This window comes from Dermacentor andersoni, chromosome 5 (assembly GCF_023375885.2).
Source record: "Dermacentor andersoni chromosome 5, qqDerAnde1_hic_scaffold, whole genome shotgun sequence".
Classification (NCBI taxonomy): domain Eukaryota; kingdom Metazoa; phylum Arthropoda; class Arachnida; order Ixodida; family Ixodidae; genus Dermacentor; species Dermacentor andersoni.
The window spans coordinates 28,862,962-28,879,465 of record NC_092818.1 but is presented as its reverse complement, the minus strand read 5'-3'; the positions used below and the strand labels follow the sequence as shown (position 1 = coordinate 28,879,465).

The following is a 16,504-nucleotide window of genomic DNA, read 5'->3' as shown; positions in this document are numbered from 1 at the left end:
TTGGCTGGAACCCATACGAACCACGCCAGGCTTAAGGTTGGAGAGGTTAACGATTTAAATGTATTGACTATAATAGTGTCTGAAGATGAAGTAAGTGATGTGTATACCGACAGTGAATGAGTCATTATAAACGCTGTTGAATAATTTGGATGATATTTTCGAAGAGCTAAGATAACGGCTGATAGTGCAGCCAGAAATACGGGTGTGAAATTCGCAAGGCGCAAATGTTATGACCACTATTGTTCTGTGCGCATCGCGAATGCACGGCCGGACTTTTCTTTCAAGAGGGGAGCCAGCCTTCGTTACTTTTATTGCTTTCTCTTTCACTGGCCCCCCGCGGACTCCCAGCTGTGCGCGAAAGAAAGGGACCGCTCCCTCCGTTCGGTTCCTGGAAGTGACCCAGTGACGACGCTTCGGGCTGTCGGGTGTTGTTTCCCGGGCCTGGGGGCGGCGACGGGGATGGAAACTGCGGTTGGAAAAGCGCGGGATGGGCAGACTCGCCCCACCAGCCCTAGAGACCGGACCACTTTTTTACGGGGCTAAAACTGAACGTTTTGTGTATTTCTAACTTGCTTTTTTGACCTTCTCAGTGTAATTAAAGTTTGTTTTAAATGTTCAACTGCGTTCGACCCGTTATCTAGCTGGACAGCGGACGCTTTGATCCCGTCAAGTGCGATCCGCGAGGCCAGCATAGTAAAAAAGTGAAGTCGACTGCCATCGGCCGCCAACTCAACGCCCGCTGCAGTGGAATACGTCGCACGGCAAGACCTCCGGTTTGACCATGACATCCGCCTACTGCAAGGACACGGCATCGCCTACAAGTTGAGCAGCTGACGGCACACAGGGCAACGACAAGGTGGGCTCGTTTCAAATTTCATCGCGCAGCTTAGCAGGCTTCACCACATACGTCCGCTTTGAGTGAGATACGTCGTGAAGCACGCACACCAAAATGGATCAGGACAAGCTGACGCCTGAAACGTCTCAAGTTATGACAGGAGAGCATGAAGCTTCTACGGCAAACATTCGATCCCATAGAGCAACTACGTTTTCCATGAAAGCTAAAGAAAGGTATGAAACGAGCCGCGAAGAGCACTGCCGGAGAATAGACGCTGCCTGGAGGAACGTGGAGACAGCTATTTTCAAAGTGTCATGTGCGAAAGAGGAAGACGTTAACAGCGCCGCAACGCAGCTTCGCGCAAGCTATGAGCGCTACGAGCACGTCGCCGCCAGATACGCTACCTTCCTCGCCAAAACGAGCAGATCTGAAGCCCAGCAGGAATTAGAACTTCAGAAAGCAATCGACGCAGATCGTTATGTGACTGTAAGCGACAAATTACGTGAGGCTACAAAACGAGAACGCGACCGCTTACAAGAGGTAACATCGCAGCACTCTCTATCGGCCCACTCAAGCGTTTCTTCGAGGTCACGACGATCGGGCTCGTCAACAATCAGCCTAGCCGCCGTACAAGCACGCGCACAAGCCGAAGCCGTCCGGGCCAGAGCAGAGTTTGGTCGCAGAGAGGCCGCGATGCGTATTGAGAAGGCAAGGATTGAGGCTGAATTGGATATCTTGCAGCATGAAAAAGAAGCGGCAGCTGCAAACGCACAGGCGAATGCGCTCGAGGCAGCCGTGGAGCAGGATGGCGGGGAGAGCATGCGCACGCTCCCTCCTGTGGACCGAACGCTGCAGACTAGGAGTTATATCGATGAGCAGCAAGCCCTACGCAACTCTGCGCTTGTGTTAACTGAGGTGGCTGTCACCAATTCTAGCGTTGACGTAAACAATGCTCACACGGCGCCGGGTGCCCACACAGCTGCGAATAATTCGATGTGTCTGCGAGCTGATGAACGTCCACCTGACTACCATGCTGCCCCTAACAACCCACGTTATAAGCATGCTGGAGCTACGAGTCGTCCTATGGACTTACGAGCTGATCCGCAGTCGCCTGTGTACGCCCCGGCACACAACAGTTCAAGCTCCGAGCTAGCCGGTGTGCTTAAGTTCCTGTGCCGCAAAGATCTTGTTTCAAGCGGTCTTATCAAGTTTGATGATCGACCTGAGAACTTTCGCGCTTGGAAGTCATCGTTCAAGGGTGTTGTCAGAGATCTAGGTCTTTCTGCCCAAGAAGAGCTGGACCTTCTCATCAAATGGCTTGGCCCTGAATCGTCACGTCAGGCTCGGAGGTTGAAATCAGTGCATGTCGATGACTTTTCAACGGGCTTGAACGTCGTGTGGAAACGGCTAGACGACGTCTTCGGGCGCCCTGAGGCAATTGAGGATGCACTTTTGAAGCGGCTGGAAGACTTCCCGAAGATATCTTACCGGGAAAATACCAGACTCCAGGAACTCGGCGACCTCCTGCTAGAACTCGAGGCTGCGAAAGCTGACCCGTATCTTGCCGGTCTTGGCTATTTGGACACCGCAAGAGGAGTGAACAAAATTGTCTCGAAGTTGCCATCTGGACTTCAAGAAAATTGGATGTCGGCGGGGTCGAAATGCAAGAAAGATCATGACACTGCATATCCACCCTTTTCTTTCTTTAGCAAATTTGTTAGAGATCAGGCCAGCATGAGGAACGACCCGAGTTTCATCTTGCATCCACAAAATGCCTTGTCTGATTTCAATCAAAGGAAGGAGGACAGTGCTACCAAGACCACGCGGCAAAGATCATCTGTGTCAGCGAGAAAAACAGAAGTGGATCCTGCTTCTGCCAAGATTAATCAATATGCCACTGCTAACCAACAGCAACCTGAATCGGAGGACTTGAAAAGGTGGTGTCCATATCACAAGAAACCTCACCCTTTGGAAAGGTGTCGCGCCTTCCGCGAAAAAACCTTGGAAGAGCGGCAATCTTTCATAAAGAAGCAAGGGATCTGCCTACGATGCTGCTCATCCAAGAACCACATGCAGTGGCAATGTCAGGCAGTTGTGATGTGCCTCATATGCGACAGCGCCGACCACGCCACAGCGCTTCACCCAGCATCACCAACCTCAGAGCCATCAAGGGCTAGTGGGTCTGATGACAGTACCACAGATAACTCAGAAAGAAGAGTCACATCTAGGCGTACTGAAGTGGCAAACGCTGGCAACAGCACAAAGTCATGTGCTAAAATCTGCCTCGTAAAGGTGACCCATGAGACTCAGCCTGAGAAGACAGTCAGAGCGTACGCGATTCTTGACGATCAGAGTAATCGCTCGTTGGTTAGGCCAGAACTCCTCAACGATTTCGGAGTGAAGGGAACACCTACGCAATACACGCTCCGCACTTGCTCCGGCAGTACAGAAGTGGTTGGAAGAGTCGCTCATGGTTTTTTCGTGCAGAGCATTTCAGGCGAAGTTAAGTTCCCTCTTCCGCCTCTCCTCGAGTGCAAGGCAATTCCAGAAAACAGAGATGAAATTCCAACGCCTGACGCTGCAAAGCACTACCCGCACTTGAAGTCTGTAGCAAATCACATTCCGCCTCTTGAGGAGGCTGGAATACTGCTCCTCCTTGGCCGGGACATCCTAAGAGCTCACAAGGTTCGTCAGACAATCAACGGACCCCACGACGCGCCGTATGCTCAGAAGCTCGACCTCGGATGGGTCATTGTCGGCGACGTTTGCGTTGGTCGAACGCGGAAAACGGGCAGCGTCAACGTGTTCAAGACCCATGTGCTGGACAGTGGGCGACCATCTCTTTTTGAGCCCTGCCCAAGACATTTCTTTGTAAGGGAGGCGCCGATTCTCTACTCTGCGGATAAGTTCTCAAAAGATTTTCAATTGGCAGCAACATTGGATGACACCCTGGCCCCGAATCTTTTCGAGACAACAGAACTTGACAACCAGCGTGCTCTCTCCATGGAAGACAAGACATTCCTCGAGATAATGAATAGCGAATTCACCCAAGACAAATTAAACAATTGGGTCGCCCCTCTCCCCTTTCGCACACCGAGAAGTCGACTTCCGAACAACAGAGAACAAGCTCTGTCTCGTCTGCTCTCGCTACGGCGTACCCTGCGAAAAAATCCTGAAACAAGGGAACGTTTTGTGAACTTCATGAACGAGCTATTCATCAAGGGTCATGCAGAGGAAGCTCCACCACTTAACGTGGACGAAGAATGTTGGTATCTGCCCATATTCGGCGTTCACCACCCCCAGAAGCCTGATCAAATCCGAGTCGTATTTGACTCCAGCGCTCAGTATGAAGGGGTATCTCTGAACAACGTTCTCCTGACCGGCCCTGACCTGACGAATAACCTTGTGGGGATTTTGATACGCTTCCGGCAAGAACCAGTTGCGGTTACAGCGGACGTCCAGCAAATGTTCTACAGTTTCATGGTTCGTGAGGACCATCAGAACTACCTGAGGTTCCTCTGGTTTAAGGGCAACGATATCTCCAGAGAAATCATAGAGTGCCGAATGAAGGTTCACGTTTTCGGCAACAGCCCATCGCCAGCTGTTTCAACGTATGGCCTTCGACGGACTGCCCAACAAGCTGCCCCACGATTTGGTGAAGATGCCAGGAAGTTCGTTGAAAGAGATTTCTACGTCGATGATGCACTTAAGTCTCTTCCGAACGAAGAAGATGCCATTAGTCTGCTGCAAAGAACGCAGAAAATGCTTGCAACAGCTAACATAAGGCTGCACAAGATAGCTTCGAATAAGCAGAATGTGCTGAATGCATTTCATCGAGAGGACCACGCCCAGGGACTGAAGAACCTCGACTTCGGCACAGACGCGTCGCTTACGCAGAGAAGTCTCGGTCTACTGTGGGACATAGGCGACGACAGCTTCGTCTTCAGGGCTCCTCGTCAGGACAGGCCATATACGCGGCGAGGAGTGCTGTCGACCGTCAACAGCCTTTACGATCCACTAGGGTTTGTGGCTCCAATAACGGTTCAAGGCAAGTACCTTCTCCGTGACCTCGTAACGAAGGGTTATGACTGGGACACGCCGCTTTCGGACGAGAAGAAGCAGAGATGGGACGAGTGGAAGAACTCTCTCCAGACACTACAGCACCTTCACGTGCGAAGAACGTATGCGCCAGTCTCGACGCTTGAAGCCGAACGTAGGGACATTCATGTATTTTCAGACGCGTCCACAAGGGCCGTCGCAGCGGTGGCATACCTACGCGTGACTGACAAGCAAGGAAACAGACACGTCGGATTTGTCATGGGAAAGGCCAAACTTGCTCCACAACCAGAACACACCATCCCAAGGCTTGAGTTGTGTGCAGCAGTGCTTGCTGTAGAGATGACCGATTCTATACTACGAGAATTGGACTTCCAGCCGAACTCGGTCACGTTCTACACGGATAGCAAAGTGGTCTTGGGTTACATATACAACGAAACAAGAAGGTTCTACGTGTATGTGGCCAACAGGGTGCAGCGGATACGTAGCAGCACGCAACCTGAACAATGGAAATACGTTCACACTGACGAAAATCCTGCAGACCACGCCACTAGAGTGATTCCAGCGGCACAGCTTAAGAGCACGAACTGGTTGTCCGGACCTGATTTTCTCTCACGACGAGAAGAGGAAGCACGGTCGTCGAGCTTCATCCTCCTGAATCCTGACGAAGACAAAGAAATACGCCCTGAAGTCTGCACTCTGGCGACGGAGGTGAACAAGCGACAGCGACTCGGAGCCGAACGCTTTCGTAGGCTCTCGAACTGGAAATCTCTCACTCGTGCTGTAGCAAGTCTGATCCAGGTTGCCCATCGCGCAAAGAACGCATCACAGGGAGAGGTAGCTCCCGTTGAGGCGCTCTCCAAAGCCAGGCTCGTCATCATTCGCGCAGTACAGCAGGACGCATTTTATGAAGAGATATGCTGTATCCAGAGAGGAGAGCAGGTTCACAAGACAAGCTCGCTTCGAAGGCTTGACCCATTCTTAGACGCCAACGGCTTGATCCGCGTCGGCGGCCGCTTGAACAGAAGCGACCTTCCAGACGATGAGAAACACCCTCTCTTATTGCCGGGTCGGCACCATGTGGCGACGCTTCTCGTGCGCCACCACCATGAATGCGTGCAACACCAGGGCCGACACTTCACAGAAGGAGCCGTACGAGCTGCTGGGTATTGGATCGTCGGAGGTAAAAGGTGCATCTCATCCATGCTGCAAGCATGCATTTCATGCAAGAAGCTGCGAGGGCGCTTTCACGACCAGAAGATGGCTGACCTTCCGGCAGACCGAGTCAGCACAGATCCTCCTTTCACGAATGTTGGAATCGATGTTTTCGGTCCCTGGATGATTGCCTCTCGCCGAACGAGAGGTGGTGTTGCAAACAGCAAGCGCTGGGCAGTTATGTTCACTTGCTTAAGCATTCGCGCAGTGCACATTGAGCTGATCGAATCAATGGATACGTCGAGTTTCATTAATGCCTTCCGAAGGTTCCTAGCAGTGCGAGGGCCCATCAAGCTAATACGCTCTGACTGCGGGACCAATTTTATCGGAGCTTGCAGAGAACTTGGAATCAGCGCAGAGGGCATTCATCGCTCACAAATAGGCAAGTTCCTCAGCGGAAACGGCTGCAAATGGATATTCAATCCACCGCACGCGTCCCATATGGGTGGTGCGTGGGAGCGGATGATCGGCATTGCACGCCGCATTCTTGACTCAATGCTCATGCAGTCACGTCATCAACGACTCACGCATGACATTCTCGCAACCTTTTTGGCAGAAGTTGCGGCCATCATTATTGCCAGGCCCATAACTCCTACTTCGTCTGACCCCGAAGATCCCACAATCCTAACTCCGGCGACACTCTTAACCCAAAAACACGGAAGCGCATCTGTAACAACTGGGCAGTTAGATACAAGCAACCTCTACAAACGGCATTGGCGTCTCGTGCAAAACCTGGCTGACGAGTTCTGGAAGCGCTGGCGCACAACGTATGTCACTACTTTGCAGCAACGCCGAAAATGGCAAGCAGCAAAACCCAACCTCAAAGAAGGCGACGTCGTTCTACTTAGGGATAAAGAAGCAACCCGCAACGACTGGCCCGTTGGAGTGATTACACGAAGCCTGCCCAGCGCAGATGGAAGGGTGCGCAAGGTCGAGCTGAAAACAGCCAAAGACGGGGTTGTGAAAACATTCTTCCGACCAACAACAGAAGTTGTGCGTTTGCTGTGACCGTGATATAGTGGTGGTGTCTTAACAACGAAAGACACCAGACGGGGAGTGTTCTGTGCGCATCGCGAATGCACGGCCGGACTTTTCTTTCAAGAGGGGAGCCAGCCTTCGTTACTTTTATTGCTTTCTCTTTCACTGGCCCCCCGCGGACTCCCAGCTGTGCGCGAAAGAAAGGGACCGCTCCCTCCGTTCGGTTCCTGGAAGTGACCCAGTGACGACGCTTCGGGCTGTCGGGTGTTGTTTCCCGGGCCTGGGGGCGGCGACGGGGATGGAAACTGCGGTTGGAAAAGCGCGGGACGGGCAGACTCGCCCCACCAGCCCTAGAGACCGGACCACTTTTTTACGGGGCTAAAACTGAACGTTTTGTGTATTTCTAACTTGCTTTTTTGACCTTCTCAGTGTAATTAAAGTTTGTTTTAAATGTTCAACTGCGTTCGACCCGTTATCTAGCTGGACAGCGGACGCTTTGATCCCGTCAAGTGCGATCCGCGAGGCCAGCATAACTATACTGATTCGAAGAAAATAACCCACACCGGCTTTCTCGTCACTCACTGAAGCATCAGTCGGGATCACGTGATCTGTTCCCGAGTGCGTGAAATGATGTTGTAGCATGCCATTTAAATAAAAAATGGGCAGGACATTGGCATTTCTCGGAAATAAGCCACCAAATTCAATCCTTATATTAGGCAACGGCTCGTTTAGGGAAATGACCTCTCGTACATTATAGTTTAGTAGATCTAGCTCAGCTTGCACCAACAAAACCGGAGTCCCATGTAAGCGGGACCAATGCTCATCGAAAAATGCCTTCATTTCATTAAAGAACTGTGATATTCTAAAAGATTATTCATAAATGTTAATAAAGTGTTTATTAGTGGCATGCGGAATTGCCAGTGAAGAGCAGGCATTCGTGCTTCTTTATATGAAACATCCTTAGCAATAAATTTTGGTCATCATCAACATCATCAGCCTGGTTACGCCCACTGCAGGGCAAAGGCCTCTCCCATGCTTCTCCAACAACCCCAGTCAAGTACTAATTGTGGCCATGTAGTCCCTGCAAACTTCTTAATCTCATCCGCCCACCTAACTTTCTGCCGCCCCCTGCTACATTTCCCTTCCCTTGGAATCCAGTCTGTAACCATTAATGACCATCGGTTATCTTCCCTCCTCATTACATGTCCTGCCCATGTCCATTTCTTCTTCTTGATTTCAACTAAGATGTCATTAACTCGCGTTTATTCCCTCACCCAATCTGCTCTTTTCTTATCCCTTAACGTTACACCTATCATTCTTCTTTCCATAGCTCGTTGCGTCGTCCTCAATTTGAGTAGAACCCTTTTCGTAAGCCTCCAGGTTTCTGCCCCGTAGGTGAGTACTGGTAAGACACAGCTGTTATACACTTTTCTTTGAGGGATAATGGCAACCTGCTGTTCATGATCTGAGAATGCCTGCCAAACGCACACCAGCCCATTCTTATTCTTCTGATTATTTCTGTCTCATGATCCGGATCCGCCGTCACTACCTGCACTAAGTAGATGTATTCCCTTACCACTTCCAGTGCCTCGCTACCTATTGTAAATTGCTGTTCTCTTCCGAGACTGTTAAACATTACTTTAGTTTTGTGCAGATTAATTTTTAGACCCACTCTTCTGCATGCTCCAGGTCAGTGAGCATGCATTGCAATTGGTCCCCTGAGTTACTAAGCAAGGCAATATCATCAGCGAATCGCAAGTTTCTAAGGTATTCGCCATTAACTTTTATCCCCAATTCTTCCCAATCCAGGTTGAATACCTCCTGTAAACACGCTGTGAATAGCATTGGAGAGATCGTATCTCCCTGCCTGACACCTTTCCTTATTGGGATTTGGTTGCTTTCTTTATGGATGACTACGGTGGCTGTGGAGCCGCTATAGATATTTTTCAGTATTTTTACATACGGCTCGTCTACACCCTGATTCCGCAATGCCTCCATGACTGCTGAGGTTTCGACTGAATCAAACGCTTTCTCGTAATCAATGAAAGCTATATATAAAGATTGGTTATATTCCGCACATTTCTCTATCACCTGGTTGATAGTGTGAATATGGCCTATTGTTGAGTATCCTTTGCGGAATCCTGCTTGGTCCTTTGGTTGACAGAAGTCTAATGTGTTCCTGATTCTATTTGCGATTATCTTAGTGAATACTTTGGTAAATTTTGGCAAACAAAGGCAATTCTGGAGAGCGTCCCGCTCTAGGAGAACAAGGGGGCTAATGTTGTACGTTGGCCCACCAAAGAATAGCAGGCATCTAAGTTCCAGTAATGGTCGAATTTAGATGTGATAAATCATTATTAGTATTTCCCTGCGTCGGCCGGAGTGATCTCGGCCAAGTTTTCGTATTATGCTAACAGCGCGAGAGCCTTAGATTTAACATGATGAATGCTAATTTGGCAGCCCAGTTTTGCGTGGAACATTACAGCTAGATATTTGATAAAGTCAACTAAGGGAAATATTTCCGGACGGTATTGGATAGAGGTATTGGGCGGTATATTTAATGGGGATGCAATCAAGGAACTCTTTTTAACGTTAGAGGGACACTAAAGGAAAATGCTAAGTCAATCTAAAGTGGTAGATTAGCGCTCGGCAATCTCTAAGCCATCAATATTATATTATTCGAGAAATTGAGGTAACTGCAGATCATAGTTAGAGACTCTCCGAGAATATTCAAGGAGTTGTGCGATGACACTCCTCAGCTAAATTCTGCCACTACTGTTTAAGAATTAATCGGAAAAAGCATCATTGTATTGTAATATAACACGAAATAAAACACTACTTGTCCAGTTCTAGTTTATATTTTAGAAAAAATAACTCGCTGAAGTTACCCTTGGCAACTATGCGGGCGTTCAAAAGGTTTTAATATCGCTTGACTCCGTGCCGCCCGCGCTTTCACGTTTCACTAGTTTCGTTATCGCGTAATGCGGCGCTGGGTTTCCTGCCTCACGAAACTCGCACAAACTGCAAGTAGCTCAGAATTCACCTTCCATGTAATATCGCCGGGTGCGCGACCGGTCTACGCCGCTTGACCAAAAAGCAGTGGCAACGGTGCATCCATTGCTCTGTTTGACTCGGTAGTGCCGTCTATGACGCCGTGTTTACCTCATCTAACGCAGTAAATGGTGGTGGTGGCGTATGCAACGTTACAACTCCCCGTGTTTCGGGATGCGATATTTGAATTTCTAAAACGACATTTGGAGCTTCATATGAAATTTCCCCGTAAACAATGTTTTTTCTGCGAAATTGTGTGTTTCTGGATTGGCATTCAAATAGTCCACGTCAACTTAGTATTTGCCTTTATAGTGTCCCTTTAAGCGACATTTGAATATTTGCGAACGAAGCTTCAAGCGTTCAAGTATGACCGTTGCGTTGTCGGTAATGAGTGAATGTCACTCGAACACGCAAATAGTGCTATATTGTGTTTATAGAAACACACTTGTGCGGTGTCGCACAATGGAACTGAGCTTCATAAAATGTTAAACAAAATAGGAGAAAGGGAAGATTGCTGCGGAACACCTCTTGATTGATTATTGTCAAGGTGCGGCATTATTCGATTCGGCGAAGCACCGATCCAAAGGTGGCAAAAGGTCGTGGAAACAGGGACCGGTGAGCAAGATGGTGCCTGCCGCTCGGGCAAGCGGTCGAAAGTCGAAGGTAGGTTTAGAGATTATTGCCTTTTTGTCATCAGCGCCACCGCAACGCCCCGGCAGCCTTCTCTCCGAAGCCCTCTGTATTCTCTTACCCACACGTGCATTGACAAGCTTCCTAAGACGGCAGAAGTGCGAATACTCCGAAATATATGGAGCCTGTGTGCAATCCCATGTCCACGAATTGCTACCAATGTACGTGTGCCGACAGTGCCGTATGACCGGCCGCCGTCGTTTCTCCTGTGTTTGTGAACGTATAGAGGCCCACTACGGACAGAAGGGTGTGCTTGTGTGGTGCAATACGAATGCACGACCTCTAAATGCAGGGGGGAATCACCCGTTCCCTCGCCCCTAATAAAAAGGGCGCAGCCAAGACCTTGCGAGGAGCCGGGATCCCATTGCGTGAACTTGATTGCATCGTCGCGAATATCTTCCATTCCCCAACACAGGAACTAGGGAAAGGAAATGTTATTTAAAGGAACGTTTTGGACGAGCTAAGGAGTCTAGAAGCTGTGCAAACATTCTACTGAAAAGCGTCAAGGAGCTAGACGCGTTCACTTTCGCCTGGGCAGCCTAGCCGCGTCTGAACTGCGAGTTACTAGTTGGCGCAAGAGATGACGAAACAACGACAGCAAAGAAGCTCTCGCTAGTTTCCTCAAGTTAGCTCAGCCTGCTCGAAGGAAAACGTCAGACCTAGACTTCAGGGTAACCCAGCCCAGCAATCACATCCACCGCAACAACATCGGCTTGCCAGCGTTCTTCGGGAGAGCTCTGCCGTCGACTCCATGCTTTATGGAGTTGGTGCAGCTACCCGGCCATGCGTATGCCATCATTTGCTTTCTTTTGAACTGCTTTTAGCTGACAATCGTTAAGCGTGCTTTGTGTAGCGTTAATGTCCTTACTGTTCACTGCTTTTTGTAGTTCGGGTGTATCATTGGTCTAGGTTAAGTGCATGCGTGTTAGTGTTCTTGCGTTTTTCTGTTTCTTTTATTCTTTGTGTCATGGTCAGTCGATAAATTTTTTTTCTATCTTTCTGCCGACTGTGTCCTTCGCTGTGTTCGCTTGAGTACAGAACAGCCAACCCGTTCGTCGTTCCCCGATACGCTTGCAGATGACGAACAGGGTTTTATATCGAGCGGCACAGCTTTTGTCTGTGGTGAGATGGGGACCACCACAGAGTGAGCACTTAGGGTTACAGTTATGGTCGGCGGGGGGGTTGCGGGCACCGCAGCCCCGGCATACCTTGTTATTTGGGTAAAACAAACGTTCATACGGTGTCCGAGGCGGCCACACTGGTAACAAATGTCAATTTGCTTCCGATATAGCGAACATGGGAGTAACGTGGAGCCGTAGCGGATCTGATAAGGCACATCCAGTCCGTCAAAAGCGATGATCACCGTTGTAGTAGAAGCGATGCGCTTGGCTGCCAAGGCTGTCGGGTTTCGGGCAGTGACAATTTTGTTGTGGATCTGCTGGGGAGTCTCCGTGAGTGGGATCCCACGAATCACTCCCTTCGTCGTGTGCTCAGCTGCGCTTTCGTATGCATTGACCTCGTGGTTGACGCCATTCACATGGACAGAATGGATGCGAGCGTACCGGTCTCCATGGTCCGGGTGAGGTGTGCTGACGACAACGATGTTTTGTTGCGTATTCGGGCAGACAGTGCCTTCTGAGCTTTCTTCGTCCGTGAGGTTGGCTGCTTGGAGAATGGCGGCGGTTACCACGGGACTGCCGATCTTGGCTATATGAAGGGCGCCCTTGGGGCGGATTACAATCTTTATATCCTCCGTCAGAAGCGGCGGCATGCGGCCCGCCTTCAAAACTTGAGCTTTAACGGGCTGCCTTGCCCGAGAGTGGGGCCGGCTTCTTGGGGCTTGAGATGATTCGTCGGTCGGGGTCAAGTTGTCCGTGCCGCGTTTTGAGTGGCGGGATCGTGCAGTGAGCTAGCCAGACTGGGCAGTCACTTTTTCTGGCGAAATATCCTGGCCGGCGACCTGGATCTCCATAGCGAAGACAGAGGTGCGGGATCACTCTGGTGGGAGATGTAAACGCCGCGCGCCGAGGCGCGACACGCCTCCGAGAACCAGCCGGTGCAGTCGCAGGCTTAACGACTGGCCAGCTAGGCTTAGCGCGGTGGCGACGTGGCGGGTGGACAAAAGGTGTGGTTCCCAGAAAAATGTAAAGTCCCACATGAAAGCGAGGTGTCCACAGACTCCCGAGAACTTCAAGAATCGTGTGGTGAAAACTTTAGGTCGCTAATCACAGCGAAATCTGGGATTCCATATGAGAAAGCCGGAGCTGACATGAAAACATCCGCACTCCTCGGCCTCTTCTTCTGAAGGCTGAAACAATTTTTTTTTTGCCATTCATGGGCAGCAATAACTGAAAACTGCAGCAAAAAGCGTTTAGAACGAGTTTAAATCTTTTCAATACAAGAGAAAAAATTGCTGCCAAGCTTAGAGGACAATGTGTCCCATTCTCAACAGCATATTCGACAAACTAGAGCAACAGCACCGACAAAAGTAACAGGAGCTGCAGAGGACCACACTACCAACTATAAACGCGCTGCAAGGCATAAGGAAACGAGCTGCTCCAGTGTTGCGCTGAAATGCCGCTCGTGATTGTAAGCTCGAACACCGTCCGGTTCATCCAGCGCCACTAACTAGAACAACATTCTAGCACACAATACAGTATGAAAACATAAAATTGTGCTTCAGCTTAGCTGAAGCAGGTCCAGTAGCGCACGGAAACCCATAAACCAGAGCACGCCATACTTGTTTAAACAACGTCACAATCACGTGGGGATACCTGTAACGTCAGGTGCGTGCGAGGTAGCAGCCTTTCAGCATCGCTATTTCTTCTACCACGCGCGTGTCACCAATCACCGCCCAAAACATACGCGCACATTTCGTTTGTGTGTCTTATTATTTACCTAAAGGTAAATTCATCAATTCAAGCAACACATCACTCAAGTTACAGATGTTTTCTTGAACAATTCTCGAAGTCACGTGTCACCGTGAGTGACGTCACAATGCGGACACGAGTAGGTCTTCCATGCTGAAGTGACTAGCGCAATAGTGGACACGGGACACTAAAAAGGCGACAAGGACAACCTCTTCTCCTATTGGCCTTTTTAGTGTCCCGTGTCCACTCTTGCGCTAGTCACTTCTGTTATATCGGCATGGCACCGCATGTGCCTATGAAGTTGGGAGCACCTGCTGTAATCATTTTCTTCCCTTATTCTCTATTTGTCCCTTCCCTTCTTTCTTGCTATGCGCACTATATTGCACGCGATACCCGTAATAAACTTTGTTTGCTCAGGGAGTACGTGGTCACTTCAGTGGCGACGAGGGTGGGATGAGCCTGCCGCCCACCAGCTAAACCCCGGTAACCATGGCCGGATACGCAAGCCCGCCGCAGTTCGACGAAACTACGACCACTGGCCGGCATATCTAGTGCGACTAGAAGCTTTCTTCGAGGGCGACGGCATCATGGAAGAAAAGAGGAAGCGAGCATTTCTCGTAGCAGGGCTGAGCACTCACACTGTGGCCGTCGTTAGTGGACGCTGCGCGCAACAAAGGTGAACGAGCTGTCGTGCAATGAAGCACTCGGCATACTGTAGAAGCATTTTTCGCCCAGCCCGAATGAAATAGCCAAATCCTACAAATATTTCTCCCGCAACCAGATGCCAAGAGAGCCAGTCAGAGATTTTCTTGTAGCCATTCGACAATTGGCGGATACCTCGAACTTCGGCAATTCACTTGACAGGATTCTCCGGGACCGGATAGTTTGTGGCTTGGAAGACAACTTGGTACATCCTCAAATGCTTTGCAAAGCATCCCTAACAAGAAGCGAAGCAGAGGAAATCACTTTAACAGTGGAAATGGCTGAAGAAAACGTTGACAACTGCGCCTGAAGACGAAGCCGTACACGACGTGAAAGTCGGCCACCATGATTCAGGTATGCAAAAACAGGGCAAGACCCCAGAACCTGCCCATTCCACTCGGCGAAGTGCTACCAGTGCCAGCAGCGCGGTCATGCTCTCAAGATGTGTCCCGGATAAGCAGGCAGCAGAACGAGGGAACCGTTCACGTGGCCACACCAGAAAAAATATGCCGTGCATCCGTCAGCATGAAATTGCAACGATCCGGGATCAGAATCTCTGTTCCTTGTTGAAACGGCAGATGATTTCGTTGGAAACATTCAGACCGTAAAGGGAATAATGTGCACTCTACTTTGGAATAGAATAGCGATCAAGATGCAGCTGGACACAGGGTCCTCGGTTTCTGTCATCACTTGACCCACCTACGTACATCATCAAAATGCCTGGCCGAGACTGCAAGAGTCGCCGCACAAGTTGTCATGCTTCCTTGGACCAGTGCCGGCGCGCGGCCAGTTACAGCACGACGTTTGCTTGGGTTCGAAGACTACAAAATCCACATTAGCGGTGCTGAGTCGTTCCGGGCCGAATCTGTGTGTCCGGGACGTCATGACGGCGCTACACCTTCTTGGGGAGTCGGTGCTCAGCGCAACGCAGGAAGCTGAGAGTGCAGCTATTCGTGAAGTTGGCAGCGGCGTTAGAAGAATTTTCCGATGTGTTTTGACCGGAGCTAGGGTTCATAAAGGGACCGCCCGCCCGTTTGCCATTGCGGGAGTAGGCTGTTCCTCGGTCCTGTAAGGCGTGGCCGGTGCCGTACGCGTTACGCTCAGAAGTGGTGGCCGAAATTGATCAGTTAGCTGAAAATGGAATTCTTGCCCCGGTCGCACACTTGGAGTGGGCGGCACCCGTGGTGGCGGTACTAAAGCGTAACGAAAACATTCTCTTGTGCGGCGATTTCAAAACTACTGTCAACCAAGACTGCAATACGATCCAGTATCCTCTCCCGCGCATAGAGGCCATTGTGGCGACGTTGAACGGCAGAGAAGGTTTTACAACTATCGATCTCCGGGACGCCTACAATCAAATTGCGTTAGACGAAGAATCGCAACTGCTCACGACGGTGAATACACAGAAGGGCCTTTTTTGCTTCACACGCCCACCGTTCGGAGTAGCCTCTGCGCCAGCGCTATTTCAGCAACGCATGGAAACAATATTGCAAGGACTGCCTGGGGTACAGGTCTATTTAGACGACGTAATCATTGCAGAAATACGGAGTGCTGCTGCCACCTTACGCCGAGTTCCGAGAAGCTTCCGCGAGTTCGGGGTGTGGCTGATTCAGGACTAGCCATGATTTCGTGAGAATGAGGTTCATTTGTTGGGTTACAAAATCAACGATAAGGGCGTGCATGCCAAAAGGGAAAATCTTGAGGCTATTCTGGAGGTCGACCTACCCACGGTAGTGTCCGAGTTAAGGTCATGTTTGGGTCTGGTCACCTATTACCAAAAGTTTCTACCGTAGGCAGCCACAATCCTTGCACCTTTGTACGAACTATTGGGCGTCAGGACGGAGCGGAAGTATGGCATTGCTCAGGAGCAGGCGTTCCAAGAGGTCGAAGCGCTGATAAGGAAAGCAGAGTTTCTTGCCCATTACAACCCGAACAAACCGTTGGTACTAGAATGTGACCCTTAAGCAGTCGGCATTGGAGCCGTCCTTTCTCACGGCACAGCTGAGGGGATGAGGCAACCACTTGGATTCCGCTCCCGCGTACTCACAGACGCAGAGCGGAAGTAGTCCCAGCTTGAAAAGGAAGCCCTGCCATTATTGTATGGAGT

At 50.1% G+C, this 16,504-nt stretch overlaps 1 protein-coding gene across 1 annotated transcript; it reads left to right on the top strand.

Annotated features, from left to right (window-relative positions):
* Nucleotides 1-1,528: 1,528 nt before the first annotated feature.
* Nucleotides 1,529-7,114, top strand: LOC140218519 (uncharacterized). The gene has a single exon (XM_072288293.1). The coding sequence runs from the start codon at nt 1,529-1,531 to the stop codon at nt 7,112-7,114; it is 5,586 nt and encodes a 1,861-aa protein (XP_072144394.1).
* Nucleotides 7,115-16,504: the final 9,390 nt, after the last annotated feature.

Bases quoted from the DNA above. Each gene is read 5' to 3' on its own strand.
- LOC140218519 (XM_072288293.1), top strand. From the start codon at position 1,529: ATGCGTATTGAGAAGGCAAGGATTGAGGCTGAATTGGATATCTTGCAG.